At 31.8% G+C, this 24,217-nt stretch overlaps 1 protein-coding gene across 6 annotated transcripts in view; it reads right to left on the bottom strand.

Moving 5' to 3' along the window:
• MIPOL1 (mirror-image polydactyly 1) overlaps nucleotides 1-24,217 on the bottom strand; it is a 303,368-nt gene that overhangs the window by 217,083 nt on the left and 62,068 nt on the right. For 4 of the 6 annotated variants that reach the window (XR_009051220.1, XM_057720556.1, XM_057720560.1 and 1 more), the window contains exons 5-7: nucleotides 7,234-7,465; nucleotides 5,569-5,719; nucleotides 4,156-4,261 (exon numbers count right to left, since the gene is read on the bottom strand). Coding sequence is in view for 5 of the 6 variants with exons in the window: in XM_057720556.1 (XP_057576539.1) it covers nucleotides 4,156-4,261; nucleotides 5,569-5,719; nucleotides 7,234-7,465 (489 nt within the window). In the remaining variant the exon portion in view is untranslated. The remainder of the gene's footprint in view (nucleotides 1-4,155; nucleotides 4,262-5,568; nucleotides 5,720-7,233; nucleotides 7,466-24,217) is intronic. The other 2 variants (XM_057720561.1, XM_057720558.1) reach the window with 1 other exon arrangement.

Consider the following 24,217-nt stretch of genomic DNA (forward strand, 5'->3'; position numbering starts at 1 on the left):
AATCTTAGTGAGGCTGTCGCTTACACATGATAAATAGTAAAAAAGATTAGAACAAAGGTCTGAGTCCAAAGTCTAAGCATTTAACCACTATTTACTACAATGACGTATATGAACGAGAAGTGACTGCAAACAAAAAGACATGTTTGAAATACCAAATATGTCTTATTTGCTGATGCGTATTCAGTGCCTAGCACAGTGCCTACTACATAAAAACCCCTTAGTATTTCTTTAATTTCTAAAGAATTTAGCATAGTTCCTATTAAGCGCCTAATAAAAACAGTATCAATGGTGGTAGTGGTGGTGATGCTGATGCTGATGATGTCAAAAAAGGAGGCGAAGGTAAAAAGGTCAACCATTTGAGATTTTATCATGATACAGGACACAACTGAGTTTCAAACTCTCATGAGATCACATAATGATAGTACTCACATTATGTAAAAATTAACAGGGAAGGAAATGAAATAGTACTGTAACAGTCTACATCAAGGTTTATCATAGGTATACATTAGATTAAAACCCAAATCCTATGCATCCTATTTCTTTTATTTCAGATTCAGGTTTAAGTAAAATGTATTGGTGCTAATATATATATATCAACGGTAATTTTTCTCATCCAACCCTTCGTTTCCAAACTTTTTTCTCTTACTTTTCTGTTTATTTCCCTTTATAAATCTATTAATAGTGAACTATTAATTTTAATTAAAAGCTACATAGAACAAAATCTTTTCACGACTTCTGACATTATCAAAGGTTTAAGAATTTTATAAAGATAAAAATAATCAAACATTAATATTAGCTACAATTTACTGAGTAACAGTTATATCCTAGGTGCTTCTATACATTGTCTCTAATCCTTAAAATAATCTGGTACATTAGTTAATATTTACATTTTACATGGGAGAAAGTAAATCTGGAGAGGCTAATAAGTAACTTGTGCAAAGGCACATGGTGGGTATTAAGTGTCAAAGCTGTGATTTGAACCTTAGTCCATCTGATTTCAAGGCTTCCCATTGCTTCATTGCTTCAATCTGTCTCACAGAGTATGGGAACTTTTTGTTTTGTGTGGTTTTGATTATTCAAGATTCTTATTCTTAGAAATTATACAATCAGCTAGGGAGACAAGTTGGACTATATATATATATATATATATATATACACACACACATAAGTTATATAACAATGTCATAAAAATAAAAAGGAGGAAATCGGAAAGACAAGAAAAATGGCACAGGTGAAATGGCAAGATTTGATCAAAGTCATCACATGGATTTCATAAAACATTACCTTATATAATCTTTATGTGTTAAACCTATCACAGGCATTATTTTAAGATTAGAGAGCCTGTAACTTAAAAAAAAAAATCACATCTTTTAAAAGTAACATTTATGTTTTCTAATATGAAATCTAATCCACACTCATTGCAGAAAACCTGAAAAGGCAGAAAACTGTTAATTGAAGCATTTATACATCCATTAACACAATCAAAATTTGACTCTCATTTTATATTATATACATGTATGTATAGTCATTTAACAAAAATTGTGTCATAAATATAGCTTCTCCCACTTCTTTCATTTAACTTCAATCATAGAGTTTTTCTCACATCATTAAATATTCTTCAAAAACCACTGCCTTACTATTCAATTAATTCTAATTCCATTGCTATCATAACTAATACTGATATTAATATTCTTACATATATAAATTTTTACATTTAATATACTCAAAGAGAATGGCTATTTCCTTAGAATACCTCATATTTTAATTAACATTTTATTTGAAAAACCTATAGACATAAATTTTTGTATCCTATCTGCAATTTCCAATGTTCAGATGTTCTGGCATGTATTTCTTTTAGTGTGGAATATTCTGACTTTTAAAACATTTAGTCTGCTTAAGTATACTATAATACTTTAACGTGTTTGCATATTTGTAACAACCTTCAGCAAATACATTTTTCATTTTGAATATAAAAATGAGCAGTGATAGAAAGAAACACCCATGCTTGTGTGGATTCTTTGTTCTTTCATACAACAATAAAACATTTATCACATGTAATCATAGTACCGTAATGTTCCTCTTTCTATTAGGGTAGTAACATACTTGTTTTGTTACTGTGTTTAGCTTTTTGATTGCACTTACTTCTGATCAGGTAGGAGAAAAGCTTTTTTAAGATTAGCTTTCATTTTTTAAGGTAAACTTTTAAAAAATTCATGTATAATGAAAAAATATGAAAAAGTTCCAGAGTCTACCAAGGGTCAGTTGATGAATTTCTTGTAGTTTCAAACCAATGGATTTCTTAAATAATTTAATTTTTTCTCTTTTGACATATTATAATAATAACCTTCTCTAAAGTTAAAAGTAAAATATCTTAAATATTTTTAATAAGATATAACTAAATGGTTGGACATGTTTCTTTAGGATTGCTTAGCTCCAGAGAAACTATATAGCACTTTTATTTTCATCAATTTAGGAGGCTATAAAAATACAGTAAAGATCTTTCAAACATTCAACATTTATTAAAATAATATTTTGTCATTAATGAGAAGAATTTGATGTTGACAAGAATCATAATGCAATCAAATTCTTTCAATTTTATGCATGATTCATACTGTTTAGTAGCAGGGAGCCCGTAAATATATACCAATAAATAAATATTCGCAGTATATGATTAGGTATATTATACAAAAGTTTAAAGAGTAAATATTAATGCTTAATGAGTTTTCCCCTCCAAGAGATAAATGAGCTACACACATATTAATTCATGATTTTCATTAATCATGATGGCCTAAATCTTATTAAATTACATCTGTAAGACACAAAAAAGTTAAATTATAATGCAAATACCTTAAAATAAATGTACTTTTTGTAATACCGTTCCAGCAATTAGTATACATATTGGATTATAAAAAGCCAAGAAACTTCTAAATTGTTCTAAATTTGTATTTGAATTATTCATTTTTAACATACTGTTAATCTTCCTTAAAATATATTACTCTCATATTTTCCCACTAAAAAAGAAACAAAAAAATGCATAGTAGTTTAACATTAATAGAAAACAACCACCTGGTATTTGGCTGGAGTATTTATTTATGATCATCTTGATTATATTATCATAGTGATGTTCTACTCTGCACAGTAATATTTTGAAGACACACTGTATCTGCTAATCACATCTCTGATCTAAAATACCAGAATTCTTTCAAATATACAACCAGGTTAAGAGGTTTATAAAATATGAACATAACTTCAAACTAATCACAAAATATAATTATTTCTTAAAAGCATTCCAATTGATCTAAAAATATTAAAATAAGTGATCTTCCAAATGCCTCTGAATGCTAACTTCTACTATTCTATGAAATGTTTCTTTTCTTAACACATTGAAACAGTGTGAGGAAGAGATCACAGGGATAATGTATAAAGTGGGGGGGTGGGGGGAGGGCGAGAGAGAGAGAGTCCCTCAGAGACAGCTGAGAATCATCTGATCATATCTGTAACATATCACAGATATATTTAAAATTTTTTCTCCTTGCAAAGACCTGTGAATGAACATAGACTCCAAAACATATTCCAGCCAGTTATGTATAATCTTAAACTCTGGTAACCTTTTAGCAGAAAACATTATCTTCAAGGAAAGATCTTTTCAGGGAAAACATTACTTTCATCATCACCCATGTCATCAGATGAAAATTAATTAACTGCACAAAACAGATTTTTGAATCAAATGTAGGTTTCCACTGGCAATGAATATATGACTATCTTCATACAAAGGAGAAATATTTCCTCTCAACGAGCTAAAACAATAAGTGGTATCTGAACTGCTGGTTGAAAGGTAGAGGCACTGGTAATCATTATTTCCCCTTGTTTGTTCAGGCCCTTCCAACAAAACAAACAACCTTTTTGCGATTGGATTGACATGGTGTTAACAATGCATTTAATGCCCAAGTCAGTATGAATACAGGTAAAGCTCTCACTAATACCAGTACCAGGATGTTAAAGCCACCTATTTTCTAAGCAGCCAAAAAAAAAAAAAAAGACAGAGCTTTCCCTCCTTTGGCAAATAACCTAGTATGCTACTATTCACCAAGCCACATCAGATAATAACCTTGTGTATGATTTTTAATACCATATGTTAATACTGATCTACTATACCTGCTGTCTTTTCAGCAATTTGAGCTTCTGTTGCTTTTTCTTGGAGTTCTAGCTTAAGCTTTAGTTTTCTCTGTTCTTTATCTTCTTTAGCCAGTTTTTCTTGAAGCTGAAACACATGGAGAAAAAACACAGATTCTTACTGATAAATTTCGTGCACAAATGAATTAATCCTGAAGTTAATTTTTGCTTTTCTCTAAACCCTTATAGAATATTAACTTTCTGAACACACAACTCCAGGGGCGGGGGTAACAATATTTAAGTTTTAAAATACTTACAAAATAATAATTACCTAAAATGACATAGAAATTATAAAAACATTTTAATACATACTTAGTTTATGTGTGTACAGGCAAATGAAATTAAAGAAGGAACAATATTATTATTAAAAATAACTACTGCAGCAAAAAGCAATCTGATCCATTCTTCTGTCTTAAAGCAAAAGACTTGGAAGGGACTATCATAATAAAATAATGGATAGCACAAATTACAGCTTCTCGTAGTAATTCTAATATTTTGAAACAAAATTAATTAAGATAATAATCTTAATATTCAATACAAATCTCTCTTTGAGAATGCTAGGCCATCATGTTCCATTTAAATTGGCAATGGCACCTGACTTACAATTGGCACATAACAAATAACTGCTAAATGGAAGTACACAAAATATCTCATGGTTTCATACAGAATCCCTCCAAATGTTGTCTTTTTAATTTCTCCCTCCGTTTTTGTCAATTGTGCTGTTTTCCATCAGACATGAGCAACATTCCTAACAACATGCTTCAGTTTGATCAGGTCAAACAACTAGAATATTATGTTAGAATCAGAAAAGTATGTAGAGGTTAAAAAAAAAAAGGCAAGCACAGAAAATGAACATTATTTAATAATATTATTTAAAGCTCAAATAATTCAAAGGAACGTAACTAGAAAAAGAGTCAGAAAAGATAAAACATGACATGATAAATTGGACTGGACAAAATGTAGCAGTATAACACAAGGTAAATGACAATATTTCCAAGCCTTGCTACTTTAAAGTTTATATATATTATTGAGGTGAAATACAGGGCACAGATACTACTGAAAAAAATAAAAAAAGTTAAGAAAGTAACATGAACCCAATGATGTAAAACGTGAATGTTTTAGGAACCCATGCAAGGTAGCTACGCAAGGTATTAGAGATCTATGAAAAAGGAAGTGCTATTGCAAGCCACCAAAGCAGGAAACCAAAGAAATTGCTTTTCATAGCCCATGTCTCAACTCAATCATACTCTGAATGGTATGGTATGGCAACAGCATAAACTACTGTTAAAAGATTAAAGTACACAATCAAACTGAATTATGATGAGTGACAAAGCAAACTTAGAAGGTCAACAGCTAAAAGTATACTGTACAATTAACAGACTTTCTATATTGTACCTTTTTATTGCTTGCTTTGAGAATGTCCAATTCTTTTAGAAGCAATGCTACTGTCTCCTCTTTATTTAAGTCTGAAGTAACTTGACAAGGAATCACACATTTGTAATTAAAATCATTACTTCTACGTTCCATAATGCTGTAATAAAGAAAACTATTAAAACAATATACATATAACTTCTACCATACAGGATCTATACACTTTACACTTCAAATGGGGGAAACAAATTTAATTTTAACAATAAATACATAAAGTTACTTAATTTAGAATTTTTCTTGTTATGCACTGTGAATACTATGGATGAAAAAGAATAAACATTACAATTTCACAGAGGTGCTAATATACAATATATCATAGATGTGCTAATATATCAATTTCACAGGGAGAGCTAAATCTGTGAAAAGCCTTTAGTAATGTCTAGAGACTCATGGTTTAGTATACTTAAAGAATTCAGTTTTTCGGGGACTGTAAATATTAATTCAATTTGTACTTTTGGTCAGGACTCTAGATACATTTCTTACTTTTTCGAAAATGGGAACAAATATTTTTTTCATTATAATTGACAGAATATCATATTTTCATTATTAAATTCACAACACATTAAAAATGAAAACCTAGTTCTGTAACATTTAAGGGTAAGCAAAAAAAGTTTTGACAGCGTGTATGCTATTTAAAACAATATTAACTTGTTAGCAAGTGCCATAGAGGGAGGGAAGGGAAAAGAGATGACTTTAGCCCAATCTCTCCTATTCACTTTTCCCGTGTGGTTATAAAGCTTATCACCTCTTCAATCAGCCCTACTCCCCCCAGATGTACTCCAATCTGCACTTTGATAAGAATATAACTGATTGCCAAAAGGTGGAACATATTGATATATCCACTTCATTATATATTAATATTCATTAATATATCTACTTCATATTTTTAAGTAAACAGAAACAGCTATTCCTATGTGAAACTCTGTTAAAAAGTATTCCATAAAATATAATTTTGTCTGGACTGAAAACATAATATTTGTATTTCAATATAATTATAAATTATATTAGTCATTGAGAATCTTTAAATTTAGCCGTATTTTCGCAGTACATGACTAATTATCAACGTACTTTTCTCCCATAGGTAAAAGTCACAGCTGTCACAAATTCAAATCCTTTCATGAAATAGGTAGGTAAAGGGAATGGGTAGAAACTACAGAATGTAAAATAATAAGGAAGGTAAATGGGAGACTAGACAACCCTTCTAAAAGCATTCAAATTCATTAAAATGAAGAACAGTGCTGACCAAAATCAAAACATATCTGTGGGCTTATTTTGTCCTGGAGCTGCCAGGTTATGGCTCTGATGAATAATATCCCACTTATATCAACTTATTAGTTATTTCCAGATCCTTAATGAAAGGTCACTTAAAACGAATATAACAATGTAAAACCTCATGACTTTCATTCAAACTTACCTTGTGCTTTTTCACTCAGTGATTTAGACACATTATATCAATGTAATGAAAACAGTAGAAAACTCCAGTATTAGATTCCCCAAATTCTAATAAGATAATGATATGTCAAATTTAGGCCACATCAAAAAGAAGAAAGGGAGGGACAGAGAGACAGAGGAAGGAAGGAAGAGTTCTCCCAATTCTTATTTTCTAAATCTAAGGCTTCCAGCACTCACTTGGATTTTTCTGCAGTACAGTAAGCTGTCTCTTCACCTGGATGAGGACTGATGGCTTGAAAATTCCTTGATCTCTGCTCTGGCAGTTCTGTGCCCTCATATGTAGCTTCATTAACTAATTCATTGGATTTCTCATGCATGCTTCCCTTAGAATTCACAGGCAGTTGCTCATCTGGCTGTGTACTTTTATTTCTCTCTGTAGCCTCTTGTTCAAGATAACTATGGGTTTTATCTGCATATAAAACAAAACAAAAACATGATACATGAAACACCACAGTTGCATATTAAATCAATAAAATGAATATTTTTGTGGAAATAAGAGCTTTCATAGCTTTAAACATGCACTTACTAACCCTACTCCTATTGTAATCAGACAAACACGTACAGGGTGATTTTGTCACTAATATTTCCATTTCCACAGTCAGTGAGCATTTAGGACAGTGGTTTACAACCTTCAGTGTACATAAGCCGAGGAGTTTCTAAAAATCCTGAAGCTCACGCTACACTTTATACTAATTAAATCAAAATCTCTGGGAGTGATCATATGATTCCAGTACACAATCAAGGCTGGGAATCAGTGATTTAGAGGTTATTTTCTACATTACTTTTCTTTTTTCTAGATTTTGAAAAACAGGATGCAATAAATTAACTGATTATAATGAAGTGATAATGTGCATGGATTTCAGGTTATCGGACTGAGTTAGAATTCCGGCTTTGCCAATCACATAACTTTGGGCAAGTTACTTTACCCATCCATGCCTCAGATTCTGGTTTGTAAAATGGAAACATAATAGTACTTAACTTGAGTTGTTGTAAGGATTAACTGAATTAATGAATGCAAAGTGCCTGGCCTAGTGCCTGGCATGTCAATAAACGTTAGCTATTATTTTTGTAATTATCATCATATTAAAAAATGGAAATAATACAAGGAGAATTATTTTTAACTTCCATTTTATCAGATACATATTATACATTAGAGAATATTTTGTAATGCCTGGTTATCTCACAAAAATTAATTATTTTAAGCTGTAACTAGTAAATAATAGCTATTTCAAAGGAAGAGTGTATATCTGATGTTATAGTGAAATTCTGGGGAAAAAATGATACACAAACAACTGCACAAAACAGACTCTTTTAACCAACAAATCAGATCAACAGGCACAAATACTGACTGTAACTAGTACTTTATTATCTCCAAAAGAAATAATTCTTCAACTTTAAAAAGCAGGTGACTCTCACCTGCTTGTTGATGATGCCTTCTTTAATTTGCCAAACTTAAAATCCTTTTGAGGAAGAAGAGTAGTTTTAGAATAAAAACACAATAGGAAAACTTATAAATAAGGTACCCCTCATGAAATACTCCTTCTTTAAGAAGAAATTCTTAGCTTATATATGATGAAATTAGGTATAGCCAGTCATAAACTCCAAGTCCTGGACATTATCTTATCGGTGGCTGAACATTAGATCGGAAACCATTTGTTTTTGGTCAATTACTCTCGATTTCACCGTGTTTGAGGGAATAAACTGGGAGAAAGTGCATTCATAACTACATACTGTGACATATCTCTGAAATTTCATTATATTCTGTTTCAAACTTTAACAATTATAGGTATCTGAAGATTATTTGTTGGTTCTTGACATTTCAAAACACTTGATTTGCTTTAGATGTTCACTATGCTACTTTTCTAGAATAGGCTGCTATTAGTACCCCCACATCTGAATGAGGTATTATAATATTTTATAAATGGACACTAAGGAATACCACTATATAAGATCATTATCAGGTCATACTTTTTAACACTAACATATAACTTTATAAGTAAATCAAAGAAAGAAAATTATGAACAGTTATGGAAAACAATATCAAAATAACAAAAATGGTCTCCAGGGGCATATCAGAAGGTAACTATTAGGTCCTATGCTATTCTCCTGTTTATGAGGTACAAAGATTCTTCAAAAGGTAAACAGATAAGCCAAGGAGAATTGCCAGCTAGAAAAAGCCCCCAGTTCCCCATGACACCTTATCAATTGCTTCAAATTCTTAAGTTGACTCTCTGACCTGCTTTTGAGACCAAGCTTACCATTATCTGCAACTCGTCCCATGTTTCCACCTCTGTATTTCTGGGTCTAGTGCAGCATCTTTCTTCTTTGTTTTCTATTTCTAACCTGTGAGTGCTTACTTTATGCCATCCCTGATACCTACATTGCTATTTGATTACTAGATTTATAGCTCTCTTTATCACTTCAGCTTACCTAATGTCAAATTTCATGATCCCTGAACTCTTGGTAAACCACTGCCTTTTCACCTATTACTGTGCTATATTCTCCAAACTGAGAGTAGACATGGAACTGTCCCAATAAGAAGGCTCCTTACAGATCCCTCTTGGATCCTACTAATTATAACCCCTTGAAGTATTATCAAAATTAACTCATCAAGTTCTAAGACACTTCTAGATTTTAATTTTAAATGTTTAATATTTCTGAAGAATTCATACTGTATGATTTGGCTCTACTTCTGGATGTTTCTAATCTTGCTCTGTAGTAAAAGCTTTTAGATTCCTAACTGAAACCGTTCATCAGATATTTGTAGTCTACTCTGCAACTATCCGTACTCTTCTACTGAGAATTTAATTTTACTCTAGAGTAAACAAAGCTGATTTATAAAATTTTCCTTCCTGTCTGCCTTTTTTTTTAGATCAACTATTTTTAGCAAATATTGCTTAAATCTTCTGAATGCTCTCAATACTCTTCTCCTCTGCCATACTGCATTGCCCTATATCAGAATTCAATCATTTGCATAAAAGTTTGACCCCCGCTAACTTATTTATTTATTCATTAATTTAATAATAATCCTTGGAAATGCTGCAGTGCAATATGTCCTGCGATTAGTACTGGGAAAACAAAGATGGGTAAGAAACAGATTCTTTCCTCAAGGACTCTACAGTACAGTGAGGAAGATCTAGTAATTTGAATACAATGTACCAAGGCGTATGCTAGGGCTACAGAAACCACATACAAAACATGCTAGACATCCTGATGCTCAACTGGAAGAGTCTGGGAAGATTTCACTAAGGCGTTTGTTCCAAAACAGGACAAGCAAAAATATGCAAAGTAATGAACTGTCAAAGAGTTTGAGTTTGGTGAAGTAAAGAGAAAGCTGACAGACTGTAAGAATAAGAGAACAGGAAGAATGAGTGCAGAAGAGAAGGAATAGCTTTAGGAAAAATGTAAAGACATTTGTTGTTTTGAAAGGACAAGATGTTATAGTTGAAGAGTGAAAACTTGAAAAATGAGTAACATTGAAAGACAAATTCCAAGATGTGGTAGATCTGGGAATGTGTTGATTAAATAGATTGATGATGAAGGTACTTGGAGAGGAGGGAATCAACAAAGGTATCAGGGTACCGGGAGTGTGCTACCTTTCAAGACACTGAAGTTATTCATGAAAAATGGCAAGCAATGGAGAGGAGAAATGAATGACAAATGCAAAAGACTTCACTGACTGCATAAACATGCTAAAGAAGACAGCCAGATGAGAAAGCTGACTGATGGTAGACAATATTCATTTCTTTCTAACTTTTTACCTTGAAATAATTCGTCTTATAAAACAGTTGCAAAAATACTACAAAGAATTACAGTATACCCTTCATTCAGATTCCTCAAATGTTAATGTTTTACCACACTTACTTTATTCTATGTCTGTCTACTTACACATATATAATTTTTTCTGAAATATTGGAGAGTAAGTTGAGACATGATACACTTGACTTTTCAAGTCAAATTTTAAGATACTGCTGTATCATATTTCATTTTACTAAACTTTCTTTATCTTACTCAAAGCTCAACTTAAATTCAGTTTCTGAGTTAGCACCTTCTCCAACCAAGAGAAAATGACAGCATTTAGTTACTCTAAATCAGTCTTCAATTATTTTTCCTACACTCTCCAGCCCCAGAAGAAAGATTTTTACCAAGTGATAACAGGATGATGCCACTTAAAGCTTTAGTTGAGATGTTGTATCACCCCATTACTTGAAAAAAAAAAAAACTGCATTAGAAATATATCGATAGGGACTTCCTAGGTGGTGCAGTGGTTAAGAATCCACCTGCCAATGCAGGGGACACGGGTTCAATCCCTGCTCCAGGAAGATACCACATGCCGTGGAGCAACTAAGCCCGTGCGCCACAACTATTGAACCTGCCCTCTAGACCCCATGAGCCACAACTACTGAGCCCATGTGCCTAGAGCTCGTGCTCCACAACAAGAGAAGCCACGGCAATGAGGAGCCCACGCACCACAACAAAAAGCAGCTCCCGCTAGCGGCAACTAGAGAAAGCCCTTGTGTAGCAGTGAAGACGCAACACAACCAATAAATAAATACATAAATTAATTAATTAATTTAAAAAAGAAATACATCAATAAAATGCAACAAAAAGTGAAGCTATGTGTCTGTTTCATACACTAGTCAAACAGAAAGATAAATGTTTAAAAGAACAATTCACTTCTGATTTAAATTCATCTCTAAGCAGATGAAAACAAACTATTCTATTGATTCTTCTCTCTCTCATATGGTTTGAAATGGAAACTCTATTAACTTTATTTAGTACTTTGCCTCAGTGTTGAAACAATGTCATTGTTAACTGTTCCGTCATTATGACTAACAATTAATACTATTTAAATTCATTTCTCCATATGAACTTAGAGAATAAGTTATTAATCTCTTCTTCAAAATTCATAAGTCTATGAAACCTAACTTTCTTTTTTCATATAACAGGAAATTTTTTATGACAACTTTATTTATCCCTTTATTTACTTTATTTGCTCTTCTGTGGGCATACTGCATTATTTAGACATAAGAATTTTAACCACTTCAAACCAAATATATTCTCCAATTTTTGCTAATACTATTTAATGCTATCGCTGCCATGTAAACCTATCCTGTGACCATTTGAAAAAGATGTTATGGAAGATTATTACTCAGTATTTCTCAAATGCCACCTACTGCTATTGTTAGAGACAGTTTACTCATCTGGGCAAAGTGAATGAATTTAGTAAAGACTTTTTTAGAATCTTAATTCTTAACACATGTGCCTGGGCCAGCTGTACTATATGTTTTGAAGATCCTGTGTCTCTCTAGTGACTTTCACAGTTTACAATGGACCGTTTTCATGATCTAACAAATTCTCCCTTTACTTCCGGAGGTATCAGTATGATCAACTATGTCAAAGTTTAGCATTGCTATTAAACTCTCAATTCCTTAGTCTAGAAATTTAACAGCATTATACTATTTCCTAACCTAGGAAAGAAAGCTTTAGGATCCTCTTTGAGTTCAATTCTCCAGACAATTATACATTAATGTATAATATACTCAGTTAAATTAATTCTACCCAAGAAATCATAACTTATGGCCAAAAATAACTGCCACTTCACAACTACGATACAGAAGTGAGGAGGTGGCTAGAATCAAATAGGGATTCTTAGAGGCTGGGAAATTCTGTTCTGTCTGGCTTTGTAAATAGTTTGTGACAACTGGTATCTGTGTAAACGGATTTGATGGTCCTCTGGGGGGTCAATACTGTTTACAGAGCTGTTTCTTCAGAGTGGTTGTGCTAGAATTGTCTCTAGGGATCCTACAGGGGTTACCCAGAATAGCAACATCTCAGGTACCTGAGAGCTCACTGGCAGAAAAGAGAAAGAGGAATGGAGGTGCTATAGGCCAGCACATTCAAATAAATGGGTCTCTTGCTCCTTCAGATGCAGGTGCTACTCAGGGGCACTTACATCTAAAACCAACCATAACGGGAGCAATTTGTTAATGTGCTCTCTGACACTTGCTAACATAATTGGTCACCACTTCTTTACACTCTATCTTTTCTTTTTTTTTGGAAGGGTTATTACTTATATTGTAGCACCTGATTTTACAAATATAGAAAGAACAAAAACCTCACGTTTATTGTTTTTCTTTTGTATATTGTCTATCACTACATTATGTAAAAACATCAAAATGATATGACGCTTTTTGCTATTAAATAAGTGTAAATTTGATTTCATGATGGAATTACTAAGTAGTCCCACATTTTAAACAGGTGTGTTTTTTTCAACGGTTAAGAATTTTTCCAAACAAACATTAGTTTCAACATAGTATCAGCTAGTGGCTCCTAATAACTTCTACCAATTCCTTAACTAAGTTACACGTAGGTTATTTATCTGTATATGTGTACAAATACTCTTTATTCCCTTTACTAAATATTTCCGACTACTTGCTTCCTTTTCATGTGTGTGGGGTGGCTTTTTTTCCACACAGATGCATATACAGGCTTTTCTCTCCCCAAACATAAAAGAAAGACATCAGAAACTTCTGCCATATCATAGTGGTTCCACTTAATACGAGTGAGCACAAGAGCAAAGTTCAGACCTTCCAAGTAGAATATTGGTGTATTTAGAGTTTCCAAGCAGAACCACAGTGCATGGGCTCTGAAGACAGACGGCAGAGTTTGAATTCTGGCTCTATCACATAGCTGTATGACCTTTACCAAATTACTAAACCTCTCATCAATTTCTCTATCAGTAAAAAGCACATAATAAAAGCACCTACCTCAAAAGGTTATTATGAGAATTATTTAAATTATATAATCATTTGGAAAAGTGTCAGCATAGAATACACACTAAATAAATGTTAGCTATTATTATTTGCAAGTATCTACTTAGCTAAACGCAAAAGATTTTCTTATTAAAATGTAATAAGAAAAAAATTTCTTATTAAAATATCAGAAGACATGGACATGGAAAATAAATAAAATGCTACTTCGTTTAATGAGAAACAAAAAAGAGAATATATTTAACAAGGTTAAAACTTGTAATTAATACATAATGGTTTAATAAAGTTTGTATAAGATAATAAAAGATTAGATTATAAATTACAAAAGTAACAGAACTTCAAAATTCAGAAATCTTGACACTAGGGAAAGATCCTGAAAGAAAACTCCAATCTCATAGAGAGAAAATTAAGAGTATATTTCTGTAAATTCAATCCCACGACAGGAAAATAAGAAATTTAAATAACATGTTTCTGCAACATAATTTGAACACCACTATATTGGCACATGATGTTAGATATGAGTATAATCATAGGTACTTATCCTTCAGAGATTCTAATTTAGGAGTCCCAAGAAATTAGGTAACCTTTGGATCCTTGGCTTAAAAAATGCAAACTTGTTACCTGAATACTGTATACTCTCTCAGGGGGTTTTCAATTTATTTTTTGGCTTGACCAGCCATAAGAAGAAAAAAAGTACTCTAACTTTCATTTTCATTGTTCTGTATTCTCATTGCTCACATTTCAAGTGTCTAAAACCACATGTAGCCATTGGCTGTTTCAGTGAAAGCACAGAGTTTTACGTGATTCTAATAAGGTATGTTATACATACTGAGGGGAAGTCAAAAATGTGTGATGGGGGGGAGGCTGGATATAGCTATAAAATTTTGAAATAAGGCTTCATAAAGGTTTATTAACTTAGAAAATCATGAAACCTGTGAATGTCACATAATTTATTCATTTGGACATGAATTCAAAATAAACTATATCCTTTAAATTCCCATACATGGTTGTATCTCTAAATAAACATGTCAAAAAGAACTGGTGAGGTTATTTCATCTTTGATTAAGCCAATTCAATGGCTTAGTGTACCATGTTTCAAATTATCCACTGATTAGTCATATAAATCACTTTACTGGAATTTTGTTATTTGTTTTATTATTAAAAAAACAATCTGAAGTGGTGATACTACACCAAATTTTTTAAAGTTCTTGTTTGTTTCAAGTCTGAAATAGTCATGAACACATCAATATTCATTCAACACATTTCTGCGTAAGAACTGTTCTATTATGTTTCAGCTTCTAAATTTTAACGTTTCACCATATTAAGGCCATGAACACAGTATAATAGTGCAATTGCCTAAAGCTTACACTACCTTAACTTATGAACAAATTGCATAAATTAAAGCTTTGTAAAAATTATATCACCCTATTTAAATTATTGCAAATATTATTTAAGCTAAAATGATTGTGAAAACTATCCTAAAATTAGATTAACTAGCACAAAAGTACTCATTACTATCTTTTTTTCCCCAGTGATATGAACTATTTGGCTGCTTACTATATATTTCTAACCTTTTCAATATTTCCTGTTATAAGAATAATTTATATACAGTAATTAAAAATATGAATCAACTAGGTAAGTCTTAAATTTCTACCACTGAAAGTAAAATAGGTTTCGTAATTATATATTTTTTGTTCGCTAACTATGAACACATACTAATTGTCTATGAATCGAACAATTTCATAAACCATTTATGGAAGGTAACTTTTCCAATAACAATTGTAAAGAGGGAAAAAGCCCCGATTTCTTTATATGTGCCTTTCATTTTATTTAAGGACATTTTTAGATTTGGAAAACAAAACAAGAATCACCAGATACTAAATGGAATCACTGAAACACAATGTTAGTTCTAATGGATGGATGATTGTATTTGGTCTTTTGAAACTTTGAAGTATAGGTAAGTCTTGATCACACAAATTAATAAATCCGAAAGCTGGAGTTAACAATAACCATTACACCCAAATTCTGCAGCTTAGCCCAGCCAATTTTTCAAAAGGTCAGGTTGTGAACTGGAGAAGATCAGGGAGGTCCACCGCATAGCTTTGTTGCCAGGCATCTCTCGTCTGGATTGTTGCAGGCATTTATTAGTATTCGTCAGCAGACTCAACAGAGCAAACAAGAAATTCAAGCACGAATAATAAAATGAAATGCTGCTATATAACCCTTTGTCATTCAGCAAATATGGGACTTTTTAGCTACATTGTTCCTAAACCTGGGTTACTACTTTAATTTTTCTCCCCAGTGCTGACTGAATGAGTATGCATGTGTGTTAAATGCAGAGCTCCCCTAACAACTGCAGGACTGCCATTTAATCTGTTGGTAGATGGACCATTTCCTGTGGGAACCCTAGCTATGATTTCCAGATCCACCAAATAAATCTCAGATTAAGATTCCAAATGAAACCTGCCTTTGGCAGATAAAAAATGTCAAGATGGATATAAACAGTAAAATTATAAATTATCTAGGTGTTGCATGACAAACCAATGTTCAATTTTTTTTGTTGACATGTGCCTAGATATCAAAACTATATGAGACATTCATCAAATGTCACACTTTCATAATATTGGAGGCATCATTAAAACTGTTTGACTAAGGACCTCAAAGTGTTTAAGCAGTAACTCAAAAGTATATTTGTGCAAAGTAGAAGAATAAATTTACATATCAGCAGCAGCTCATAAGGGATGGGTAAATATTCTGTTTATCTCTCATTGTAATTCAGGTTACTTTAAATACAAGGTTTTAGGAAATCATTATACTCTATATGGCATCATTACATAACTTTCTATGCAAATGATGTACATTTTATTCAAATTCACCATTTGTTTGGGGGGGAACAAAAGGAAAAGGTAGGGATTTTCCTTTTATTAATCAACTGTGACTACTATACTAGTGCCTTATTAGTTGCACTCTAGCTTTATCGGCTCCTTGTTGGCTTGCATTTTTTAACTTTTAAAAAAAGCATTAAATACCTGAGACAAAAAAAGCCTAAGTTAAAAAAAAAATTATACTGTATTCATTTTAAATGACTCTGGGGAGAAGCTGAGACTTTTAAAAAAGAAAAGGGTAATGAAAGAGCAATATAGAACCTATTAGAGACCAATGGCCTATTAAAAATGCAGAGGAAGTCTCTGATGCTAGTCTCTACCGCATTCTCAGGAGATCAAGGACTTCTTTTTTAATGAAAATTTTTGTTTTGTCTTTGCTCTTCTTACCTGGACTAATACAGCACTGTCCTAGTGTTAAAATATACCAGTTGATTATAAAATATAGGCAATGAAGGTTTCTGAAAGGAAAAAATCAGATTTGCTGAACTGAAATTATTTTTTTAAACTTTAAACTTAAAAGCAATTGAATAAAAGGTTTCGGTGACCCCAAATTCTGCAACATCTGGTTTCTTGATGAAGATTCAAAAATCATCTAATCTACCTAAAATAGGAATTCTTTCAAATCATAAATTCTTTACAATTACTTTAACCTGTGGAAAGGATACGTAATATTCTATACTCCATATTCCAAATGTTAGAATTTACAGACAAGCCTGAATCCTTCAGGACAATGTATTTGTCCTGTTTTTCCTATCATTTTTCCTCCTATACGTGCTGTTGGTTCAAGGAAACTAAGGCTAAAACTGTACCTATCCTAATCTGTTAGGGATCAACATTAATCTGAAAATTTTGAACAAAGGGGCTAAAACTTAAAAAAAAAAATTAATTAAGGAAGGAAATAAGGGTAATTTGTGCTTAACTTTGATCATATTTCTATATCAAAAATGCTCCAAATCAAAGACTGTTACTATGTTTTAGAGTATATCAAGTTACCTTAACTACAGCCAGTGAAACTACTGAAAAAGGAGGATTTGATTTTTAATTTAAAAAAATTAATTAGCAAAAAGTAACATATTCAGTATCTATACAAGTATAATTTTATTCAGTATCTATTCAGTATTCAGTATCTATACAAGTATAATTTTATTCAGTATTCAGTATTTATAGAAGTATAATTTTATTAATGTGAACTGACCACTTTTAACTTTTCATCCACTAGTACCCTAACATTTAAAGCACCAAAAAGTTTCAATATGTGAAGACAAAAATCACTCAAAAAATAAAAATGAAGTCAAAATAGAAATTTCTAAATAATTACTTTTACATCTTCTCAGCACAATTATAGCATTTGGAAAAAATTATCAATTTTACCCAAAAGCTACAGATTAGAATATTTTTAATTCCATCGTTCAGATTATGAAATAATCTATGTAAGAAATTTCAAAATTTTACAGCCTGATTTGTTCTAAATTTGTTTTTCATTCCTCAAGAAAAAAACAAAACACAAAAGGCAAAACACAGAGAAAATTTGTAACCGAAACTTCTTCCCAAGACAATAATGTCTTACATTATAGGTTGCTTTGATTAAAACACACATACATAGAAGTACTAACCCCCAAATTTTTTATTCAACTACCAGATTTATTTATAACCAAAAACAGTGAATGAATGTAGTAAATGTAGTCACATCAGTCCCACTCTACAAACAGCCAGTCAACCTGAACCAACTGTGTAAATGGTCATAAATTCAGTCTACACACCACTGTATATTGATTCAGATCTACAAAATCAACAAAATGCCCATGCACACTCAGGACTTTACAGTAATCATGCTAAAGGTGACAAATGCAGCTACTATGGAGACCATAACAATCATCTTAAATATGATACACTGAAATTCGAATTTCTAGAAAATTTAGGATTCAGTAATATTGTATTGAGCTTTGTGTTATAAATATGTGTTCCAGGAAGTGCTCTGGCATGAAAGGGCAATAACCAGAAATGAATGAGGAATGTCATCAAAGAGCTCAGAAACTTAAGAATGGAGAATTTAAAGCAAAAAACTTTTGAAAAATTCAAGTAGTTTTTCTCTTTGCAAAAAAATATATTTATATATTTTATATATTTATATATACCACAAATAAATTTAAAACAGCTTATTAAAAGTAGAATTGCATTTCCTTAAATCAAAGAAATAGTCACAAGTTGTACAAATAATCACACCAATCGCATAGAAATGAAGTAGTCCTATTAAAAAAAGAAATTTACCATTTTTCATGCTTATTCTTCTTAGTAACTGTCATTTTTATAAAATGAAGTACCAAAGGTGTACTAAGAATTCCATGTGAAGAGTACAGCCTGAACTGGCCCCTAAAACTCTAAATTTAGTAAACACAAACAAAAAAAGAAATAAAGACTCCTATTATCTCTCACACTTATCCCTTTATAGGCAGGGTGGCCAACTGTAGCAAATGTACCACTGTAGTAAGGGATGTTGATACTGGGGGAGGCTGTGCTTGTGTGGGGTTAGGGAGTAGGGGTATAATGGGAACTCTGTACTTTCCACTCAGTTTTGCTATGAACCTAAAACTGCTCTACAAAATAAAGTCTTTTTAAAAAAACTGCCAAAAAAATAAAGGTAAAAAATATTTATGGCATAAATTCATAAATGTGAATTACTCATATCAGAAATGATGAATCTCAAAACACATTTTATAACAAACTTTATAACCAGTTAGAAAACTAAGTTGCCCTTATAAAATTTTTTGGTTTTCCGTTACATTTTTCTAATGAGGCCAAGAGTCGTGACAGAATCATTCACACCAAGCTTAAAAAACAAAGACACCCAGAATCTCATTTATTTTGTAAACTTATTTTAAAATAGAAATTAATTTTTTTCTAAAAGAGTGTAACCTCAATCACACTTTTAAGAATAGCCTTAGCATTTCCTCTGCAAATGAATCAATCCTTGTTGGCTCGCTGCCAGCAGTCCTAAAACCATTCTCTCAAATATTCTGGATGGTCATGTTTAAGAAACTACAAATACTCTGTTAAGTTAGGTCCTATGGGGATAAATAGTAAATTTAAGCAGACCTAGATATGCTCTTTTTTAAAAAACACTTCTGTGGCAAAATGAAAATTAAAAACATTCTTAAATTCACACTTGCCAAAAGGAAAAGGCACATTGTGTCATATAACTAGTCTGAAGATTTTTATTGCAATTGGAATTTCAATACAGACAAAACTAGATTTTACCCTAAATGAGTATTACTGATTTTACATTCTATTCTACAAAATATAAATATACTACATACGAGCTATACTACTTTGAAAATAATCAGGTTTCTGATATTGTGAACATTACACCTGAAGAGAATAAACTTCCTATAAAACTAATAATAACCATTTCAAATACTATTATGTATGTTTCTTAACACTTTTGAAACTTTTTTATAGACCCACATTTCACTGGATGGAAGGACAATGACAGCAACCACCACTTATCTAGGCCCTGTACAATGTCAACAACCCATTTTTTTAAGCATTTGCAAAAACCATTATCACCACCACACTACTGAAAATTACTTTGTATGTGAAATCCATATTAAATAAATTTCTTTCCTGTTTCAGGTATTGTAGTAGGGCTTTTACATACACAATCTCTAATCTTCGAAATCCTCCTAAAGGAAATATCTCCCTATTCCATACACAGAAAACCCCAGCTTAAAAATAATTATGAAACTTTCAATCAAGTCCAGGTAGGTAGTTAAGTAGAAGACTGAAAAATTAAAACCCAGGTCTATCTAGTTCCAAAACCTATATTCTTTCTACCGTAACATTTTATTGAAATTATTAACTGCATTAGTTCTCCAGTACAATTTTCCTTTAAATTTAAACAAATTAAAAAAAAAATTAGACAAAAGCAAACCGTGTTACTCATTCACGGAAGAATACCATTATTTACTAGAAAGCCAGTTGTTAAATACAATTCAAATCCTGTAATTCAACACAGAATGACTAATTTTGTAGATATTTTCAAAACCTTGAACTTCAAGGAGTATCTAATCATAATGTCTTAGGAATCATTTTTTCTCTACCAGCTATCTTGCTGGTAGAAATGGATGTCCATTCTATGCAAGTTGCCATTTCCTTCCTCTCTGCTTTAATAAAATAGCTTATGAAAATAATATGAGAATCTATCATTTTTGTCATAAAGATCAAAGATATTTAAAAGCATCCTAGTTCTTTTCCTATTGTGTTTCTATAGATGTCTGCTCTTATAAAACACTTGAAAATCATGCAATAGTTTTAGATGTAATTCAATTACAGAACAATATATGGGCAAAAAGTAAAAAGAACACATACTTTGTGAAAAGAGAGAAAGAAAAATGAACCAATAATAAAAGAGGTTGATAGTAGCACACAGGTTCCAAATGCCAAGCAAAATTAAATAGTATTCTGACTCAAGAGGAAACTAACAAATCACTCATAAGTTACCTTTTGCTAGCTAGATTTTAGTCCTTGTTATTTTTTGTTTGATAGAAAAATCATAAAAATCATGGTAACAAAATCATGTCTCCTTTGGAAATAAAGAGGACAGTTGCGTTTTACTTAAATCAGCAAGACAAGATTTTTTAAAATATTTGCTAGCCTCCAATAAACTGCAACATGTAAGAAATTTATTGACATAAGCAGTTCTAGAAGGTTTTTCATCTCTCTCAAGTTTGAAATGAGTAAAATGGTTTAGAATCATGCTCACTTTTTAAGCTTAAAAGAGAATAGTTTTAAAAATATGATTCATATCTAAATTGAGATAATACATAAGTGAAAATAACTGCTCTGTGTATTTCCTAATAACCCTAAAAATAATATTAAAGAAACTCATAAAATTGAAAGGTTTTTGTCTAAAGCTTCTTCAAGCTGTATGATTCCTACCATTTCTTACCCTCAATTGGTAAGAAATATTTAAAACACAGCAGACAATGTTTAATTTGGGTAGTCCCAGTAACCTTCCTTAACCTTTCTTAGGGAACACTGACCCCTAAAGGTTCTAAATTTAAATAAGTTTTGCAATATTCTAAATTTAACTGGCATACAGACCTCATTTTTACCTATATTATTGTAGGTATGTATACTTATGGCAGACATTTATTCATAAATAATACTGAAACTATTTCCAACGCACTACTGTGCGCTACAAAACGACTAAACCATGTTTCTGCTAATGTAAAAAAAATCACCAAAATTTAAGAACTATCCAGAAATTTATCATACCAAATAATTACTCATAAGAGATTTCTGACCAGCATGACTTTTTTCTTACGTAGTTAAGTAAATAATAAGTAAATGCTAAAAAAGGATAAACAAGCAATCATATAATAACTGATTCTTTCTGAGGGTTAACTTTACATATGTCCTTTGACTGTGCCATTTCATTTTTTTTCTTAAAAAGCAGGGCTAAAAAAGAACACTGAAAAATAGAAAGCTTTCATGAAAGGCCCAAACATCATTTACTTCTTATGAAGCCAGAGGATATTACCAATGCTCGCTGGGTAACACACGTTTATTCACTCACCTATTGCTTCCAACAACCTAAAATTTCATTCATTCAGGGTCGTTTTTTTTTAACTACCTCAAGGTACCTGGACAGTTTGTAGATGTCTTCATTCATCCTACCCACCAACTTCAGCTTTACATTTTCTAAACTGAGATAATGACAAAAACCAAGAAAAATGTAAATCATTTTACCTGTTAACATTATTTACCTCATCAACTCTTTGACATCAAATATTTCAGCAATGTTTCTAAAATAAAGCTAGGAAAAGGATAACCACTTTAGCACGCCCTATAATGAAACTTGTAAGATACTGCAAAGTGTAATAGAAAGTTTTTAATTAGCTCCGTTTCCTTAAAAAAAAAAGATAATTTTAAATAGAATAACTATTTACAAGAACAGCCTATGAACACTCATGTAAGATAGAGCTTTAAAGCAATCTGTGCTTTATGAAAAATCCCATGAACCTTGATATCAAAGAAATAACCATGTGAGATTTTACTGTTTGAACATATCAGTTATCACAAAACTAAAAGATACTACATTTACCTGTTTAACTTCATTTGTTAATAATGTTTCATTAATAGACCCTTTATACAAAGGAATGTCTTATTCCTATTCCCAATACCCAAAAAATGTCTGTAAAAATGCAAATTTTCTTAATGATGTTTCAGTCACGTCTACCACAGTCTGTGCCGCCTGCAAACTATTTATGCATCTGTCTTTAGCCTTAAAACCTTCCTTTCCATAAGTGTCCTAGAGCTTTAGCTGCTCCCTTCCTTAACATCTTTCCTGGTTATTTTACATTTATGAGAAATATTTCCTCTACAGCCTCTACTCTTTAGATATATTAAAAATAATTCCTTTGGTTCCTTAAAGATCCTTTTGTCTATAATGTGAACGACATGGCTTTCACAGTAATGTGACCTCTGAATAGGGAACATAAGCCACAAGGGCATCATTATTTACTTCCTTTTTTCTTATTTTGTACATAAACTGAGTAACAACTGCTTTGAGTTCTTCAAAAGAAGAATGTTTGCTTGCTTATTTACGTAAATGAAAAGAAATAACTACAACAAATCAGTTTCCAGCTTCATACCAATACACCCTTATCACAAACTTGAATATAAAGAAAGGAGACTAAAATTAAGTGCCACAAAATCCATTCACTAAAGTTATCAACTTTGCATTAAAAACTACATTACTCAGGTATTACTTACTCTTCCCTTATATACAATGCAATCAGTTTACCTGGATTCTAAACTCATAACAAGTAGCCTAGAATCACAAACAGGAGAAAGGTTGCTAATGGCAGGCATAAACAATAAGAAAATTTATAATACTGTAGAAATCAAAAACAAATGTAGAAATCAAAAAAGGTATACTCAGTATAGCATCTTTCTATACCTGAAAAGAATGTATAGCTATTAACTGATTTAGTTTAATGATGATAGAACAGTTCCCCCAAATGGCCTTTAACCTTCTGAAAAAGCTAACAGTGTTGTTGATAAATGGTGAAGAAAGAGCCTGGTTGAAGGAGGAGGAATCAAAAGAGAGAGATGTGTGTGATGTTTTGGTAATAATTCTATTTTTTAAAAATTTAGGGGGAATAAAAATGATGACCATAAAGGTTTAAATCTTCAACTACATATAATACTATATTCAGAATGATTTGTTTTCTAAGAATTTCAGATTTGCAACTGTATCCAGACGATGTAAAAGACCTCAACTAAAAACCTAACAGTTCTTATACCTCTGTCTTTATGGCGTTCTCTCTACCTTGCTCTATACATAGACAGATGTGCTCTACTTATCTACCTACGTACCCATCCATCCACCCATCCAACCATCCATCCAACCAACCAACCATCCATCCACCCACCCACCCACCATTTCTCCCTTTTACAGGCCATCTCTCAGTCTGCCTGTCTTTCAAACTGTACTTCTCT

This window comes from Hippopotamus amphibius, chromosome 2, assembly GCF_030028045.1.
Source record: "Hippopotamus amphibius kiboko isolate mHipAmp2 chromosome 2, mHipAmp2.hap2, whole genome shotgun sequence".
Lineage (NCBI taxonomy): Eukaryota > Metazoa > Chordata > Mammalia > Artiodactyla > Hippopotamidae > Hippopotamus > Hippopotamus amphibius.